This window comes from Phascolarctos cinereus, unplaced genomic scaffold, assembly GCF_003287225.1.
Source record: "Phascolarctos cinereus isolate Bilbo 61053 unplaced genomic scaffold, phaCin_HiC Scaffold_9;HRSCAF=440, whole genome shotgun sequence".
Lineage (NCBI taxonomy): Eukaryota > Metazoa > Chordata > Mammalia > Diprotodontia > Phascolarctidae > Phascolarctos > Phascolarctos cinereus.
This window is the reverse complement of record NW_027556402.1, coordinates 31,841,450-31,861,667: the sequence shown is the minus strand read 5'-3', so window position 1 is coordinate 31,861,667 and position 20,218 is coordinate 31,841,450. Positions and strand designations below refer to the sequence as shown.

At 36.7% G+C, this 20,218-nt stretch overlaps 1 protein-coding gene across 4 annotated transcripts in view; it reads right to left on the bottom strand.

Annotated features, from left to right (window-relative positions):
• PPP3CA (protein phosphatase 3 catalytic subunit alpha) overlaps nt 1-20,218 on the bottom strand; it is a 386,217-nt gene that overhangs the window by 55,680 nt on the left and 310,319 nt on the right. For all 4 annotated transcript variants that reach the window (XM_078148623.1, XM_020988294.2, XM_078148622.1 and 1 more), the window contains 2 exons: nt 10,163-10,240; nt 5,414-5,508 (listed from right to left, as the gene is read on the bottom strand). In XM_078148623.1, coding sequence (XP_078004749.1) covers nt 5,414-5,508; nt 10,163-10,240 — 173 coding nt within the window. The remainder of the gene's footprint in view (nt 1-5,413; nt 5,509-10,162; nt 10,241-20,218) is intronic.

The following is a 20,218-nucleotide window of genomic DNA, read 5'->3' as shown; positions in this document are numbered from 1 at the left end:
GAATGTCTTTAGTGGAAAAATTCTAAAGGCTTATAAGATAGAACATTTAGAAGTAAGAAAGAAAAGGAAGAAAAGACAAGAACCACCACAGAATGGATGAGGTACATATCGAGTACATTTTTTTTTAAACAATTGATAAGGATTTCAAGAATGTCTAAGCTTACACAAAACATGAGAGAAGTAAAGCATTTATATTAGGCATTATCATATCATTTTCTCATTAAAAAACAACAAACTATGGCATACTACTTTTTTTTTCTTTCAAGAGGAAAAGACAAAATGAGCTAATTTGTTAGAAGCAATGTGGCATAGCATAAGGAAGTCCTGCATTTTAATTACAACTCAAGCACCTACTGCGTGACGATGGGCAAGTCACTTGATCTCTCCCACCCTCCATTTTCTCATCTATAAAATGGGGGTATTAATATCTGTAGAGGTCTGTTTCTCAGAGTTCATTCAGGCAAACACTGAGTTTGCAATTATTTCTTTCCCAAGTGTCTGTCTGTCTGTCTGTCTTTCTTTCTTTCTTTCTGTCTGTCTGTCTGTCTTTCTGTCTCTCTTTTCTTTACATCCCCAGCACATAGCCCCGTGTCTGGCATGTATTGAGCACTTAATGAATTCTTGGCTTGACTGCTCCTTCCCCTTGTCTGGCTAAAATATAGGTCTGAGGTTAAAGAATCAGATATTTAGAGCTGGAAGGAACCTTAGAGAACAACCTTTTTATTTTTCAAATGAGCAAACAGGCCCAGATAGATTAAATGACTCATCAAAGGCCACAGGGTTTAGTAAATGGTGGAGCTGGGAATCAAACCCATGTTCTCTCTGACTCCACATTCAGTATGCTTTCCACTGGACCATGCTGCCTCTTTCAAATTTTTCCCTTTCTGCTGGATTAGAGTTTTGCAGGCTTTATTCTTACTGTAAAAATCAGTTCCAACATTTTCATTTCTCCCTCTCTTAATATATATGTGAACATATACAAAAAATATATGTATATGTGAACATATACATATGCATGTATATAGTTTGATTTATTTTACTGAAACCTTTGATTTTATATAAACAGGCTCCCCATCTTGCTAATTCTCTGGTACTATGGAAAACCGGTTGTCACAAGGAAATGCAAATTCAGTCAGCTCTCCTTTCTTCTGCATTGGTGGGCAGTGGTGGGATACAGTATGTACTAATGAATAGCTACTGGGTAAATCACTGGGGCTTCAATCTTCCCATTTTTATAGCTATCCAACTCTCAATGGAGAAGGTCAAGGCTTTAAGGTGATATCTAGCACTGGAAAGCCCCAAATCTCACAGGCAGTGGAATTACCTTTAAAGGAAAGGAGTTCTTAACCTGGGGTCTGTGATTTTTTTTCTAAAATATTTTAATAATTGCATTTAAATATAATTGGTTTCCTTTGCGATGTTTTTTTTTGGGGGGCATTTAAAATATTCTTCTGAGAAGAGGTCCCCAGGCTTTACTAGGCTGCCCCAAGGGTTCATGACATAAAAAAGGTTCCCTGCTATAAAGGAAACTAAGAAGAATACAAAAACACTGCAATTCACCAAGCAGTGCACTGTAAACATATCAAGAATTTTCTATGAAGTACGCAGATAATGAGGGTCGATGCCTAAATAGAAAAAAAAAAATAACAACCCAAATGTTCTAAGTGACTATAAAGAAATTTAAGAAATAATTGCAATATGGAGAAAAGATAAGTAGACCCGAGAGCATCAACTTAAAGTGATAAATACCTGTGGGAAAATGCCTCTAGAATTATATTTATTACTGGCCACATCTCTGGTTTAAATTTCCAGATCAATCAGCATCAAGTAACGCATTTATTAATCACATCTTTTATAGAACACAGAATGCTTGGTGCGCCTTGAAAAAGTTTATAATCTATTATGTAGATATCAACACATTAATAGATTGCTACAAGTCAGGAAATGACATAAATATGTGGCATCAGCAATATATGTTATGGCAAGGGAATAAGTCGACTGTTTTGCTTGGTATGAAGGGTTCACAAAGGAAGAGAGAGAGATAAAACTGGTAAGTTTCAGGTCTTGAATATCAGGCTACAGAATTTGGACCCTTTGTATAGGTAATAGGAAATCACTGAAAGTTTCTGAACAGCTCGGAGCACCTTGGACAATTCAATGCTTTCTGATTCTTGGCTTCCTCATTTATAAGACAAGATGGCAGAATGAAATAATCCCTTGTAGTTCTTTCTAGCTCTACCATTCTATGATCCTACAATCTATGATTTAGGGGACTGACTTATTAAAAATATTGTCTTGGGAAGATCCAGCTGACTGTTGTCCAAAATGGGGTAGGGGAGTGAAGAGAGAATGGACGCAAGCAGACCAATTAGTAGAATCTTTCAGTAATCAAGACTTAAGATATGAACCATACGACCTAAGGAAAAAGCAAGAGGAATGCAAAGAATGAGCCTGTTTGGAAAGACAATCTGCCTGGAATACTCAAAATTGTTGGACTGATCATTGCCTTCACTAGGACTGTTATTAGGTGTTAAATTCTAAGGAAAAAACCTTACTCGACATTTTGTTTTCACTTTTCCAGGAGAAACTATTAATACCACTGTGCTCTGCAAGAATTATAAGGAAAAAATCAAATCATGCTACAATTACCATGTTTGCAGTTTCAGATTTTCTTAAATTCATCCTTGTTGCTAAGACTCACACTGTGTTCTCTGAAGCCCAGCCTTTTTGCTGCTATTTTCCTGTTGGCTCTCCTTTGAAGTTGCTGGCAAAGCAATTTTGTGGCTTGTTTCTTTACTCTGGTTAACATTAATTTTATTTAAATATACTAACTCTTACTTGTAGCAATGAATAAATGGCTCCCACCCCCATATACAGCACACAGTGTTAGCACAATAGCTTTAAAGTGCTTCAGAGATTGTACACAAAAGCCCATTAAAATCATGCGCATATTGAAATGAGCATCTTTCTCTCCTCTCTCTCTGATCACTTTGTCTTTTTGTCTCCAGAGAATTCTTTCATTTTTTGGAGAGATTTCAAAACTGCAATGCTTCTATTCCCTTCCTTAGACAAGTGATCTTCCCCCACATGGCAGGAGAACGTAATGCCAGGACCATGGATCCTCAAGAACTGATGCCTTATCTTTTCTTACAATTACATCACCTACTCAGGCTGTATCTAAACTTGGATAGACATATAGTCATTCGATCTTATTGGACAAAGAGAAGAATCTAATTTATTTATGTGTGTGTGAATATGTATGTATGTATGTATGTATGTATGTATGTACACACACACACACATATATACATATATAAACCAATTTTCTCTTATTTTAAAATACTTGTAGTGCTTTGGGGGTAAAAGTACCCACCTACCAAAACTACATTTTGCCCTAGTAAAATGCTTTATTATGGCACTTACGGCAGTGTTATAAAAGCTTTGACAGTGATTTAAAAAGTAACAAAAATGTTCTTTCTCATATATAACTTTGGTAAAACTCAGAATCAAAAAGTTGAAAAGGACCTTGAGATATCAGATGGGTTTATTGGGGTGACATTAGGAAGACTCTAACTTTGTTACAAACTAGCCAGTCAAATTGCTTTGTTGTACCTTTTTCTTCCTCTATTAAACAGGAAAAACGATACCTGGATTTCTACCTTTTATTATAAGGCTGGCAAGACTTATAATAATAGCAAGAAGTAATATACAAGAAAATGTGAAAGTGGTATGGAGAAAGTTAAAACAGATCATGTCAATTCATGACTCTACTTTGGACAGCATGTGAGGAAGCTATTACAGACTTATGAGTCTCTATTTTTAAAAATAGGAAAAAAGGAGATTGGTGACCCACTTGTAATTACTTATGACTTATAAAATTGAACTTGATTTTTTCCCATCCAAACCAATTCTTCCCTTTCCATCCCGCAATCCTGCATCTTCCTTATTTCTGCCAGTCATGTGATCATTCCCTACTCACCTAGGGTCACAGTTTTGGAGTATCTTTGACTCTTTCTTCCTCCTGCATTCCCTTATCCTATGAGTGACCATGATTTATTTATTCTTCCCCTGAAGTGTCTCCTAATCTCTTTCTTCTCACCGCCACTATTCTAATTTAGGCTTTTTTCTTTCATGCTTAGACTACTGTCTCCCAGCACTTCAATCCATTCTACCTATGACCATTTAAAAAAACAAAACAAAACAAAACTGTTCTTTCCCTATTCAAAAGCCTCAAATAAAAAGCCTCCATTTCCCCCTGATTAAATGGTCAGACTCTTCATTTTGACATTAAAAGCTCTCTATAATCTGGATCTTTTCATGTGTGTGTGTGTGCTCGTGTCTGTGCACGTGTGTGTATGTATATATGTATATATGTATAAAGTTTGTTTTATATTTGTTCCCCATTACTTCCCTGCCTAAGTCCTTCCACTTTGGTTCTTCACAGCCCTTAAACATGGCATGCTCAATTTTGATTCTAACCTTCACTGAAGTTGGTTCCTTATATTATTCAAGGAAGCCTATTCAAATTATACTTATCCTTTAAAGTCCTGCTCAAGTGCCATGTCATTCACAAGTCCTTCCCTGGTGATTTCAGCCTAATGTGATCCTCCTCTCTTTTGAACTTCTAAAACTTAGTGTCTATGTCATTTGTTTTGGCATCTAATCATCTTATATCTGTATTTAGTGGTTTAAGTCTTATTTACTTAAGAAGTATGGAGATTGGCTCTTACATATATGTGAAAAGCATGAGATATCTAGTAATGGACAATAATAATAATGATGATAACTGAAATAACAATAACAGATATATATGTATATATATATATATGTATATCAGTTATCACTGGTATGTATACACACATATATGATAACTGAAGTAACAGTAACAAAATATGTGTATATATCAGTTTTATATATACTAAAATAACTATATATAATAACAGTATGTCAATATAAATAAACAATACAATAAATATACACATATATTTAACTGAAATAACAATAAGCAATATATACATATATGATATATACACACATATTATGCATGTATATATGTACTAAATATAATTGTACACATTGAATAAATAAAACTGGGAAAATAAAGGAAAGAAAAACAATAACTTTTTGTAAAAATAGAACTACAAATTCATTGTTACAGGGAACGCACAGTAAAGAATTTCCCTCTGGCAATGCATCTAAATTGACATCCAATCTGTAACTTCAGAGCCCCATGAAATGTCCTGGGGGCAATGAGTGATTAAGTGACTAAAAAATGAAATATGATAAACTAAAGACGCTATGATGCGACATCATTCGAGGATACGTTAGCCCAGTATACCCTTTACAAAGCAAAGACTAAAGTTAAAGGGAGTACATTCTCCTCAAAGATTCAAGAGGGACCCAAGTGACTTACCTTTGTTATTGTACACATCTAGATAGTTTGGTGCTGAAAAGATTGTGATTAGAGAAGGGAAGCCTGTTGTCTGGCTTTTCCTATACATGCGATACCTGAAAATAAAATAAAATAAATTATAAGTTAGAAACAAGCCTGTTCTTAAAAATTAGACAATGCCAAGCTATAGGTTTGACAATGGATAGCAGGAATCGAATCCTGTTGGTATAATGAGGGCCATTTACATCCCATAACATGACAATTTCTCTTTAAGATATGTTTGCTGACAAAGTATAATCCATGTCAGGGATTTTACTCAAGGATGACATTCATTTTCATAATTTTTCCCAGGTTCCCACAACCACTGGCAGAATCTTGGAAAGAATCCTCATGTGATTCCTATATTTTAAATGGCACAGGACATACTTTGTAGAGCATGGATTCCTATATAATACTTCTTTCAGATGATCCAACCATTTTGGAGAACAATTTGGAACTATGCCCAAAGGGCTACAAAAATATCCATACCCTTTGATTCAGCAATAGCATTTCTAGGGCTATATCCGAAAGAGATCAAACAAATGGGAAAAGGACCCACATGTACAAAAATATTCATAGCAGCTCTTTTGGTGGTGGCAAAGAATTGGAAATTGAGAGGATGCCCATCAATTGGGGAATGGCTGAGCAAATTGTGGTATATGAATGTAATGGAATACTATTGTGCTATAAGAAATGATGAACAGGCTGACTTCAGAAAAACCTGGGAAGACTTATATGGTCTGATGCTGAGTGAAGTGAGCAGAACCAAGAGGACTTTGTATACAATAGCAGCCACGTTATGCAATGACTAAGAGTGTTAAACTGAACCCTTCTCAGCATTAAGAGGATCTAAGACATCTCCAGAGGCCTCGGGATGGAAAATGCTGTCCACATCCAAAGAAAGAACTATGGAAGTCGAATCACTCTCACTTATTTTTACCTTCTGTTGAGTTTTGTTTCATCTTTCTGATGGTTCCTCCTATTGGTTTTAATTTTTACTTACAACTTCATTAATGTGAAAATATGTTTAATGGGTATGTAAATGTAAAGCCTATGTCAGATTGTGTGCTGTCTTGGGGGGGGGAGAAAAAGGGAGAAAAAATTTTCAACTCAAAAACGTATGAAAAAAAAATAATACTTCGTTTCAGAAAGCCACAGATATCGTTGATGTTGCAATATCAAGCCAGATCATTAATGCCCAAGCCAATTATTCTCCAGATTTATAGATGCACTACTGAGATGGCTTTGTCCATAAACAATTTTTCCCTGAATAGCAATTTGCCTTCAAAATAACATTCAGCCTAAACTCAGAATTCACACGTTTATATTTGCAACTCATATTCAAGCATCTCCCACTCCTTCTGACTTTTGTGGGTCAAAGGTGGTTCTCCTAGCAAGGTAATATTTAATCAATCAGTAATGGAATTGGAAACTAGGGATCTTTGAAAATACATCAACAATTCAGTTACTATTTTATTTTCCTGAAGGCAAAAATAATGCACAATACAACACTTATTTCTCAAATAATCAGAAGTGGTAGATCACGATGTTCTTCCACTGAGTTGGAAAAAAAAAAAACATTTTGCTACTTTTAGGGAATAGTTTTTTGGAAAATCAACCTAGAAAAATTTACTGCAAAGCACTGCCCTTAGGTGTCTCCTGTAAGCTATTTTTGGCAGGCAAACTGTTCTTAACTGTACTGAATTATCTAGTGAAAACATAGAATCTTATTAAATAGGATACAATATAATTTCAGGATATGTCCAGGAAGAAAATCTTTCTAGTCCTTTGGGAATCTCTAAAAAACATTTACCTTGTCTATGGGAATGAGCAATATTGTGTGAGCTCAGCCTCAATTTTAGGCCCATGATTTTACAAATAGACTGTGTCTGTAGGACAATAAATAACTGGTTCAAAAGATTGTTTGAAGCTTTTTCAGTGACCCCATTGAATCAATTGTTCCAATTCACCCTTAGTGGCACTCAACAAGACTTGTTCAATTGAAAAGACCTGATCTGACAAACTTCTCTATATAGACAGGATGATTGCAGGCACGTAAAGACCTAGGCGCAGTAATCAGATGGATTTCACTCAGGCTCTCTGCCAGACTAACTCGCAGCTTCTAAAAGGTATGCAGGCCTTGGGCTTTTGAGTTTTAATAGATATTCTGGGCATCCCAAATGTAACTCTGAGAGAGAGATCCTTGAGTGTAAATGTTTCTTCCCAACAGAAGCTTTGGGTTAAGTGACTCGCCCAGGGTCACGCAGCTAGTAGGTGTTATGTGTCCGAGGCTGGATTTGAACTCAGATCCTCTTGACTCCAAGGGCAGAGCTCTATCCACTGCACCACTTCGCTGCCCCCCCAATGGGGGCTTTTTGTTTGTTTGCTTAGTTTCTTAGTCAAGGGCTAGTAATGGGTATAGTAGGGAGGGACCTCTTCATGTCCACCCTCAAGCCTCTGTCATGGCCAAATCAGTGGCACTTTGTTTCAGTGAAGTGATGTGGTCTGAATATATGCTGTCTAGGTAACGAATTTTCTTGGACAGAATGACATGGTCCAACAAGAAAGAATTCAGAATCACAGCTCAGAAAATAAGATGAATTCTTCAGTGAAATAAAAGGTTGAGTCTATATGCAGGGAGACATGTTTTTTTCCTTCATCTAGTTCACAAAAAGTGCCTAACATTCAATTGAATGAAGCAGCCTGATTGTGATTGGAACTTGGAATGTGATTGGATTGAACTCCTGGAGAGTAGGGGCTATTTCATTTTTGTCTCCTTGCCCCTCCCAAGCCCCCCATAACAGCCTCCCACAGTGCCTGGCACATAACAAATATCTAATAAATGCTTGTTGACTGACAGGTCAGAGATGTCAGGATGTCTCACACCACTGGTATCCAGCTATAGCATCGTCCCACCAAGGCAAAGTATGAAGCTTATGCCAGCACTCATACTTTGGAAAGTCAAGCTGTGAGAGGGGCAGTTTAAATACTTCTTGGATACAAATGCACTGGACGGATCTCTCTTCTGATTATAAGGTAACTCCCTCACTCTCCTCCTCTTTGCTTCTGTGAAACGTAATGGGGGAAAGTGCCCAAACTCCCAATTTTCAATAGAGTTCTGATGTCACCCAGACTCCTGGCACCAGCACAGGGGCTGCTATCATTACCACAAAGGTTCTTAGACTTCTTGGTCAAGCAAGTTACTTGAATGTTTAACATGGTTTGTGCGGTCGATTTGTGCAATTCTGTGCATAAATATGTATTTTATTTGGGGCATATGGTCTTGTATCTTTGCATTTAATTGAAAAAAGGAATAAATACAGCATTTATTGAGTGCTTACTATGTACAAAGTACTGACCTAAGTGCTCGGGACACAAATATAATGTATTTATTATATACAAATATATAATATTTATTATATACAATAAACATTAAACAAATTTATTATATATGATATAATTATATGTAACCATGTGAATTAATATATAAATACATAATATTTATTAAATGCTTATTATGTACAAAACAATAAATATATAAAGATGGAAAACAACCGTGTTCCTGTCCTCAAGACTCTTATGAGCATATGTATATGTATTCACAAATAAACATGTTCATACATAGATGTCTGTATATATACAGATATGTACATCCATTTACACACGAAGGTATATTCTTGCCCATGTAAATGCATATGTTTTACTGTATGTATATCTATGTGTGTATTTATATGTGTGTGTATATGCACATAAAGAGAATACAAGTTTTCCTGTTACTAACTTCATACAGAGAAACTCCAAGAGACAAGAATCACTTGTAGCTGTGACATCATTTAGGAAAAGGCATGTAAGCTATGACTTAAAAGAGAGAAGAGAGAGAGAAAGAGACAAGAGAGACAGACAGAGACAGAGATAGAGAGAAGAAGAAGAATTCTGAAGAGTGGATATGGGGTGCAAGAATAGTATCTCCTCCTGGTAAGGGAGGAATGGAATGTACATATATGAAGGTGGGGCAGGGCAGGAAGATCTTAGGGATCAGTAAATAGTCCAGTTTGGGAGACAGTATGGCTTAGTGGATAGAACATTTGACTTTGAGTCATCAAGGCCTGGGTCTGAAGGTCACATCATACAGAATAACTAGCTGGGTGACCCTGAACAATTCATTTAATTTTTCACCAGGCCTAAGTTTCTCATTTGTGGGAGTAAGAAGACTTGTGGCACTTACCTCATAGTGTTTTTGTAAGGGTCAAATGAGAATGGAAGTATGGGAAGCATTTATTAAACTTTATAAGAGTTTTATAAATAATTATTTTTAAAAACATAAAATTATATAATTTATATATCACATGCACATAAAATATATATAAATTATATAAAATTATAATGCTCAAAGGATACTTCCAACTGCTATTGACAGACTTTGTTTTTACATTACCCATATGTCCTAAAATGGTGTCCCAAAAGTCTTGGTGTGGTTTTAAGCTATTAAAACATTAAACTGTATTAAGACTTTTGGGAAAACCTCTATTTCTCAAAACAACCCTCCCCACTCTTCCAAAGTGTTGTCCTTTATAACAGCAATAAACTGTTCGGCAAGGCTAACCACACCAAAAATGTCTAACATTGTCTGCAGTGCTCCAAATCCACATCCCCCTTCCCACCCATCCCGCAGCCCTACAAGCAGGGAAGGAGGACCAAACAGCATCATGTAAAGTCCTAGAAATCACTCACCCGGCATCTTGGGCTTCATGGGCTCGGAGTATAGATAACAAGTTATTGTGCTGTAAGAATTCACAGACAGCAGGGTAGCTGTCAGAAACAAAAGAAAACAAAGAAAAAAGTTCTCATTATGAAATTATCAGAAACGACATAGTAATCTGTGGAAATGACGGACATGATCCAGAATGATTAAATACACATCATTCTTGAAACAAGCCTCTTGACCCTGAAGACAGTTTTCCCCCCTTTTGCCTTTCTCCCCAATCAAAACAAACAAAAACCACCCAGTTTTAAACATAATAAGAAAGTAGGAAAGTCAATGTTTAATAACACACACACACACACACACACACACACACACACAATCTCTTGAAGAAAACTCTTATCAAGTCTTTGTTTAGTAAACCAACCACACGAATGTGGTCACCTCATTTAATTGCATCTTCTCCAACAATCAAAGAATATACGGCAACTACCTAAAGACAGAGCGCCAAACTGAGAACAAATCAGAGACTTAGTTCTCTCTCTCTCTCTCTCTAAGTCAAGCAGGAGAGGGAACATTGCCTTGTACAAAGCTGGCCACAGAGTCAGGACAACCTAAATATGAATCCTACCTTGCACACACACTAGCTGCACCCCAACAATTGTCTAAGATGACAAGTTTTAGGGCAGGTGCTAGTCTTCCTTGATAATGTTTCCCCACCAGGATTTCCCTATACCAATTAAGTCAAAGTTCTAACCAACCAACCAACCGAAAAACAACGACACCAAAAATCTTACAGATTTATGCATATGAACATCTGAATTATATCTTGGTTTCCTACAGAGATCAAGCTAGATGGCAGAGTGAAGAATGGAAGTCTTTGACTCAAGAGATCTCCTTATCCCAATCCTAAATCAAACTTAGCAGATTTCACTTTTTTATGTTCAAAGAGTAGCTACCTAAGTTCATAATATGTTGGAATACATGTTTTATTTATGAACTATATCGCTTGATCCTTAGATGAGCCTTCCTTTTGCTCTGATGAAAGATAAAGGTTGAGATCACGTGGTCCTAGCAATATGGAAAGGACAGTGCCGGATTGAAAATGAAAGTTTAGCTCTTTTCTTCATATCTGTTGTAATATGAAATAGTTTCTGAAAAGTTCTTATAGCTTCTTCCTCTCTCAAGTTACAGGCTTTTCACAAGACAAAAGAATGCAGTAAATGAGCAAGTTTAGAAAATTTAGCTCATGGGACAGAAAACAGGTCAATCATAACCTGAAATGGCCACGCATCGTTCAAAAATAATACACACTACTGGGACCAATTGCACCACCAAATAAACATGGTCACCTCTGGGGTGGATTTTTAATTATATCTGCTCCAAAGATCCGAGAGAATTGGCAGCTGTCTACAAGGAGAAGCAGACTGTCATTTTGTTGCTCCCATTTTTAAAGCAACTTCCTGACTAATGGGATAAGGAAAAATTATGGTTGCAACTAAGTCTATTGAGGATTAGTGTGACAATCTGAGAAACTGATTACAAAGCAGCAGGATTAAAAAAGAGAAAACAAAGTGTTTACCTAAATCTTGCTTCTCTGTTGAAAACAACAGGTTACCTGGAAACAGATTTGCTACAGGTACCCTTACTCTCAGGGCCTTTATGACACACAATAAAAAAGAATAAAGTCCTGTTATGGTGCTGTATTGGGCAGGCTCTCCTTCCTCATCTCTGCCTCCTGGCTCCTCTAATTTCCTTCAAGTCACCAATAAAATCCCCATGCCTTATCCCTCTGAGTTTCAGTGCCTCTCCTCTGTTGATTTTCACACAAGTAAGCACATATTATGTATGTGTATGTATATGCATGTAAATAGGGGTGCATATATATTTATATATGTTTGGATATATGAACTTATGTGTAAGTTTATGTGCACATGCATGTTTCTGAATATGTGCACATAAACATGTGTGTATAAATATCTATATGTGTATGTGTATGTATGAGTATACACTCATATAAAAAATATATGTATGTTTTATATGTGTGTATGTATATGTGCATACATGTCTGTATACAGGTATGTGTTTATAGGTATGTGTCTATGTATATATGAATGTATGTGCCTATATATGCATGTATACACGTATATGTATGTATGTATGTGTATATTGTTTTCACACAATCATTTGCATATTGTCTCCTCCACTAGATTATGAGCTCCTGGAGATCAGAGACTGTTTTTTGGTGTCACCATGGCTTAGCAGAGTATCTGGCCAAGAGTGGTTATTTAATAAATGGTTATTTACTGATTGACATTGTGAAATAGCAGTTATTTCTGTATTTATTTGCCCCCTTTTTTTGATCTGTAGATAGGCTAAATGCTTAGCTACTATTAATACAGCTATTGTTCCCTGCCCTCTCCTTTGAGGACTGACTCTGTCTTTACAAGTGTCCACATGTGTATCATGTCTCTACTTATGCATCACATGTATGTGTACAGTTTATACATGTATGCACATATAAAGAAACTGAACATGGAACTGGAAAAGGTATTTTCACTCTTAAGGGATTGAAATTACATATATGAACCATATTTCTCCCAAATATGTGTCTTTATACATTTCTGATACTATAGTCAAAGACAATGACTAATAAAATTCAATGAACATATTCTGCCTTATAAACTGATCATAGTGAAACGTGCTTATTGCATTAAGTGAAAAATAGCCAAATCAGAATGCAAATGGAAAAGCATCCTAAAGATTTAACCATTTAATTATACACAATAACATACTTTTTCATAATGGTATAAGTCCATAAGTATGCATATATGTGCATAAACACATCCATGTTTGTGTTATATATGTGTATGTATCATGTTGCATATTATACTGTGTCATATATGTGTGTGTGTTATGTTTATGCATATATGTATACATACATGTTTACATGAATAAATTCTCCCTGAGGAAGAGGCAGGCCATCTAGCTGAAGCAGCAGAGTACCCTAAGGGGGAGACAGAAGGCAATATGTACTGTCACCACCTTGACCACCATTTCCCTTCAGACTGTGATGGAGATGGCGCAAGAACCTGAGTCCAAAAGACTCGAGAAGAGCAATTTCCCCCAAAGCACCAGACCTGCTTCCAGCTCAGCACCTGAAACCAAACATTTAATTATACACAATAACATACTTTTTCACTGTGTGTGTGGAGGGGGCATGCCACATCTTTCTTATCACCACCAATAACAGTTGCTGACCAGCTATCGCTCACAGGCAGATGAGAACAGGAGCCACCTAGAGGGGGCAGCACCCTCCAACCTCAACCTCCCCCCCCCCCCACATCAGTTCTACTCCAAGACTACTCCATGGCTCCTGTAGAAAACAGGCCGTCCGTATTTGCCGACTGTCAACTGACTGCCATTCATAAGTCAGATGGGCTAATCTAGATAAAGAAGCAGGGTAGCACGAGGGGGAGACAGAAGGCAATAGATGCTGAGCATGTCAAACCACCACTACCTCTTTGACCACCGTCTCTCCTTGGTCCCTGATGGAAGTGGTCCAGAACCCTGAACCCAAGAGCCTTGGGAACAGCAAAGCTTCCAATGCAATACCCAAAGCCAACATCCTGGGAAGCATCCCCTGTGGAGATGCAGCTTGGTAACTGCTCCTGTAAATGCTACAGCCACAACTGCTGAAAAGCCAGAAAGGAAAATTCTGTCACCAAAGTCCTTGGCACTGTCACATGGCACAACACCAGAAATTGATACGATTTTGTCATTAGAAATGACGTTAAAGAAGAAACATTACCATCTGCTTGGCTGCTACATTCTAATGACCGTGGGACTTTTCCATATGACTTGCAGCTGAAACCTTCCATTTGTGTTACCTCTCCCATTAGAATGTAAGCTCTGAGAGAGCAGGCTTTGCTCTCTTTTCTATTTGCATTGCAGTCCCTAGCAAACTGGGCTTTTAAATAGTAAATACTCATTAAATGCTTCATTCATTCATTCGATTGTGATTATCAAAAAAAAAGTGAAAATGATAATTCACAATTTTGATATGGACTGAAGAATATTAGACAATGCAATTACCAACCACGATTTCAGAACACTGACAATTGACAATTGATGGATAGCAACCCATCAACAGAGAAGGTCTGGATTCAAGATAGAGATTGAAAGATATTTTTGGATGTGGACAATGTGGGAATTTTTTGTTTTTCTATGCATACTCATTATATGAGAATTTTTCTTTTTAATTTTTGATTGGGGAGTGGGCTGGAGAGAAAACAAATGCTTATTAATAGAAATTTAAAATTTTCAAAAATGATAAATATTTATTTTCCATTTGTGAGAAAAACTAGAGGCCACAGTGTTAATGAGAACTGCCTTTCAAGTCAGAACAAATGGGTTCAGATCCTACCTTTGTCACTTATGCCCTGAATGACCTTAGGCAAGTCAGTTAACTTCTCTGGGCCTCAGTCATTTTCATCGGTAAAATGAAGGGTTGGACTCAATGGCTTTTAAAGTCTCTTACGGTTCTAGGTCTATGATCTTTCCCCAACATAGTAAACACCTCCGTATTCCCAGCAAAAAATGGCACAATACTTTTATGCTTCCCAAAGATCAAGGTTTTCTGTCATTTGTTTTATTTTTGCTTTGTTCCTGTCTGCTCTTCTGATATAAAGAGCATGTGACGTATAGCATTGGAGGGCTGCCTGAGACCTCAAAAGAGGAAGTGACTTTCCCAGGGCCACGCAGTCAGTAGGGGTTGGAGGCAGAGCCTGAACCCTTGATGGACCCTATTCCCTACACTGTCATGGCTGTCACAAAGGCAGCCTTTTGAAGAATTGTAGCCGTGAGAATAGAAAGCAGTGGATAGATGTGAGACAGAGTGTGGAGGGAAGCATGAAAAAGACAAGGAAACCAAATGTCTGTGGGAAGGAGAATGAAGAGTAAAGGATGAATCAGAGCTTGTAAACCTTGGAGGGCAGAAATTGAGAAATTGGGGATGAGTGTTATACACATATGTATGTGTGTATGTACATATATATAATATATAAAATGAATTCTGTTTTTGATACATCGAATATGTGGTTGTTGCTGCTGCTTGTTTTTCATTGTCACAGAGGACCATGATGCCAGGAAGGCGATGCCATGACATGCAAGTGAATTAGATTTAAGTGACGCAGAGCTGTGCAAAGTCACGAGCCTCATTTTTCTCCTCCAGGGCCACCTGGGTCCAGTGGCAAGCTATAAATCAGATGACCCCCTAATGAATATGAGGTTCCTATGGGACATTGAATTCAAAATGCCAGCAGGCAAATGGTAAATGGGATCCTGATCACCCCTTCCTAATTATGCTGGCTTTTTATAAGATAGCTAGTTATGGAAGAATCTAGTGTGTAATTGGAGCTGGGGGGAGGGAAAGAAGTACAAAATATGAATATTTAAATTTTATGTAAACTTTTTTTGCTTTTTCTTATTATCCTTAAAATATTCCCTTTAAAAATCTGTGAAACAGAATCATATTTTTTTCCAACTTTTTGTGGTACCAACTACATAATTATCCCCCCTATAAATAATATTTTTGGCATCTTAGCAAACCTTGGTATAACTCAGTTCCAAGACCACCTGGGAGGATGAGGCTAAAAAAAGGGGATTATAGAGAGATTCAAATAAGCTAGGAAATCTGTGCAGAAATATATTTCTCATAGTTCTTAGGTTTCCATTTCTCTTGCCCTTGGAGAGACTTCTACCCAGACTTTTCTTTTCTTTTCTTTTTTTTAGGTTGTGAAAAAGAGAAGGAAGAGGAAGGAGTTTGCACAGATTCTCTTGCAGGGAGGAGAGGCATGATGGCTTTATGACTAAGAGGAAAATATTAAGCATGAAATGAGATTTCTTTATGGAGCCATTTATGGAGGCTGGGCAGTCCTTGGGTGGCCATCTGGTATGGACCAGATGGGAATGGACTAGAGGCAGCCAGGCTACGTGGAGAGTGACCAAGTCAAGCTATGGGTGATATTTGCAGCTGCCACTGGTGAATCAAACAGAATTCCAGTCCATAGTTTCTTTCCCTGTTGCTTCCTTAGGACACTTGCTGAAGAAGCTACCAGTACTTTTGAGCTTGCTCATCCCTTTAATTTCTTTTCCCTTAGAAAGGCTAGGAGAAGGGAGCGGTAGATGGAGAAGGGAGGAAGTAGTAGAAACAGCTCCAAGACTCAGTGTCATTGCAGCCTGCTGGTTTAAGTTTAGTTTTACTTGTTTGAATTTCTTAAGTTTTCTGACAGGGTGAATAAACCACACAATCCTCAGTAGTAAATTGCTGAATCTAGGCATTTGGGTGATTGTACTTGAGTGTATGAAACAAGACCATGGGAACTGGGGGCCTTCAGCTATATAAGGAGAGGAAATTCTGCTTTTTTGTTATTGTTAAACTTGAATATATTCAAGTCAAGGTTGTACTGGAACCCACTGGATCTGTCTACAATTGTAAAATTTTCAAAAAAAAAATGGTAAATACTGTACAAATCAGTGATGGATTTTTGTGGTTGTTTTTGTTGTTGTTTTTGTTCTATTGATTGTCTAGATTTAAGAAAGTGATGGGAAATGTGAATAATGCAGTTAACTTAAAACTGTGTAATGCATTTTCAGAGAACTAGTTGTTAAACATATACCAGCACTCCTCTGATTCTATGCCATACTTTCTAAAAAGCTATTGAACCTATCTGTAGCCATCGCTGACTGACCAAGAGGGCAAGAGCCTTAATCCAAGAGGGGAATAGGCTCCATATTGGTAGCTGGAGTGCCACCTAGTGGCTAAACAATATACTCACTCCTGTCAGTTGATTAAGTAATTGACGAGATTATATGGCAGCCATTTCTCATTGGAATAGAAGAGAGCAGCAAGAAGTGATAGCAGCTGCCCCTTCGAGCACTGTAGTCAGCGCTACCTACCAACTGCCCCAGTACATAATGTTCTTTCTTTTTCATTGATATATTTTATTTTAATAAAACACACATTTTTATTTTGTTTAAAATAATGGAAAGAACAGTGAATTTGCAATCAGAGTACTCTGGTTTAAATCTCATCTTGACCATTTAGTACCCATGGAAACCTGGGCAAGTCATTTGGCTTCTCTGTGATTCTGTTTGGAATTAAACCCTACAAACCTGTCTCCACCCCAACTTTCCAATATTATTATACATTTCTCCCAGAAAATCCTTTTTTGTCCAGCAAAATTGGCCTTCTTACTGTTCCTCATTCCATCTTCCATCTCTTTTTCTGTTGTTGTTGTTGTTGTTTTAGGCAATGGGATTAAGTGACTTGCCCAGGGTCACACAGCTAGTGTTATGTATCTGAGGCTGGATTTGAACTCAGGTCCTCCTGAATATCCAAGGCCGGTGATCTATCCACTGTGCCACCTAGCTGCACCCCCATCTTCCATCTCTATAGGAATTCCCTGTGCCTGAAATGCCTTCCTTCTCTCACTTCTGCTTTTTAAGAGTTCCTAATTTTTCTTTCAAAGCTCAGCTCAAATGTAACTTTCTATATCTGGTTCTTCTAGCTGCTGTTCTCTACTCTCCCAATTTCTTTGTATTTAATTATTTTTAAAATATTTATTTTGTATATCCTTACATGGGTACACTTTTCTCCCTTAATAAAATATGAGATATCTGGGCTTGAAAGGTGTTCATTTTTTTTTTTGTATCTCCAATATTTAGAGTAGTGCTGGACACACAGTAAGTGCTTAATAAGTAAGTACTCTTTGGTTGGTTTATTATTAAAAAAAACAACTTGAAATCTCTGAGTTCTATAAGTGTCTTACATACTTTGTCTCTAGAGAGAGGAGAAGAAATGGAAAGAAGATGGAATCATCGATATAAAAAGAGAAAGAAGGTCTTAAAGATAAAGATATACTTTAATCTGATAAAGAAAAGATGGGGAACCCACATTATCTCTCTAGAGTTCATTTTCCCTACCTGGAAAAAAAGAGGGGGTTGGACTATATGTTTTGTAAGTTCTACATTCTAAGGATTCTATTTGTCCGACACCCTATAAAGCAGTATGAGAGATACCAAAGACCAGTATGGTAGATCTTGCTTTCCAGAAGCCTATAATTCCATAAGGAAATCAATTACTGGACCTACTTTGGAATATGGAAACAATCTTAAGATACCAGAAAAGTAAGAAAACAATGTGGGCTGTATTTATGAGGAAGGCTTTATAAGGAAGGTAAAACAGGAGTTTAGGTCTTGAAGGATACAGAGCATGCACATCACCAAGTAATAATGAGGTAGAGGTACATTAGTTTACCCAGACGAGGCTGCAATATGGACAAAACTTTTGAGATATATATATATATATATATATAAAATGTGTATGTATGTACAGGATAAAGAAAAATGAAGAGGGGAAAGGGAAGGGAAAACTGGGAAAAAAATGCCTTAAATACTTTAAAGAAAACAAGAGGAACTATGTAACAAACAGTAAGGTTCAGTTAAAGAAAAGGAAAGGCTTAGTTTTCCATATGTGAGTTATAAACTTTTGATTTTCTTAGGAATATTTTTTATTATCAAATGATACAGGTAATTTTTAAACGGAATGACACTAAATAAATGCTAATTACTGTAATTGAAAAAAATCCATTTACTATTAGACTATTCACCCTCATCAGTTAATAAAACATAATTGATGTTTTTCTAGTTTGACTTTAAAAAACCTTTTTTTCAGGTAAAAAATGTATTGCCAATGGTGACAAAGGTAAAAAAAGAAGTGTATTGTCATCTTTAGTATAATTAGTTCTTTGGTAATTCAACAGATGTACATTTTAAATTATCTGAACTTTATTTCATCCTGTTTGTGGATAATATCATGTTGATTTAATCAAGTTATGAACATTGCAAAGCCTCGTAAATGAGTTCCATTATCAGCCAAAAGTGTTCAGCCAAATTAATCTACATGAGATAAACTAAATGGACAAGGAATTCCCATTGTTCAGGCACTACAATGTAGATAGATGCACAACTCATAGAATTATTTCATTAGTACATATATCTTGAACAAACACTTCAGGTAGACAGTGAACTGAAGCCAATATTGAATAGCAGAAAGAGAGCAGACTGAGTTGCATTTGAAAAATTATCTAGTAATTTTTTTTAATGTCCCTGGCATACTTTTCTCTGAAACAAAGGCTTATTTTTTTTTAATGTCAATATCCTTCCAATGATGTTATATGGCTATGAAGCTTGAAATGCCACAGTTTCTATGAAAAAAAATAAACTCACTCCAATGTCAACGTCAAGGTGCATGTTGGGTGGTATTAGGCTTTGGTATACCACCAATCAACAAATACATAGGATAAGTAATATGAAAGATATTATCAAGCAATATATGAGCAGAAAAGAAGGGAGGTTAGTTATGCAGTGAGAAAATGGAGTCACTCACAGACAGCCTGTTTGCCCCACTGATATCTACTCAATGCCAAAAGATTCAGCGGAAGCTCCACATTGCTTTGAATGGAAGTGATATGCAGGATTTATCGGCAGTCATTGACAAGAGTTACACAAGCTAAGAAGGTGTGGCTAGGTGGCAACATTCACAGACAAAACAAGTAGTGACATTAATGAAGTCATAGATCTGTCAAGTTTTGAAGCAGTTGATCAAGATTAATTGAGCTTCTCATGCGAAGAGTAAATCACCCAAAAGTAACTAAGTGATGTAATGTGCAAGTACTAGACCTAGAGCCTGGAGGTTCTGACTTCAAATCCAGCCTCAGACTTAATGAGACTGAGACCCTCAACTTCACCTCTGTTGGCCTTAGTTTTCTCAACTAGTGGGGACAATAATAATAATAATACCTACCTTCCAAGTTTATGTTCATGATTAAATGAGATAATAATCTATAAAGCACTTTGCAAACCTTAAAGCATGATATAAATGCTACATATTATTAGAATAGGTATAATAATATTAGAATTAGTCCTGTGAACTCACAAGACAATCAATAGGAATTTTTTGGCTGTTACAACTTTTTTTTTTAAGTCAACTGGTAAGTTTGAGAAACTTAGCCCATTTACCT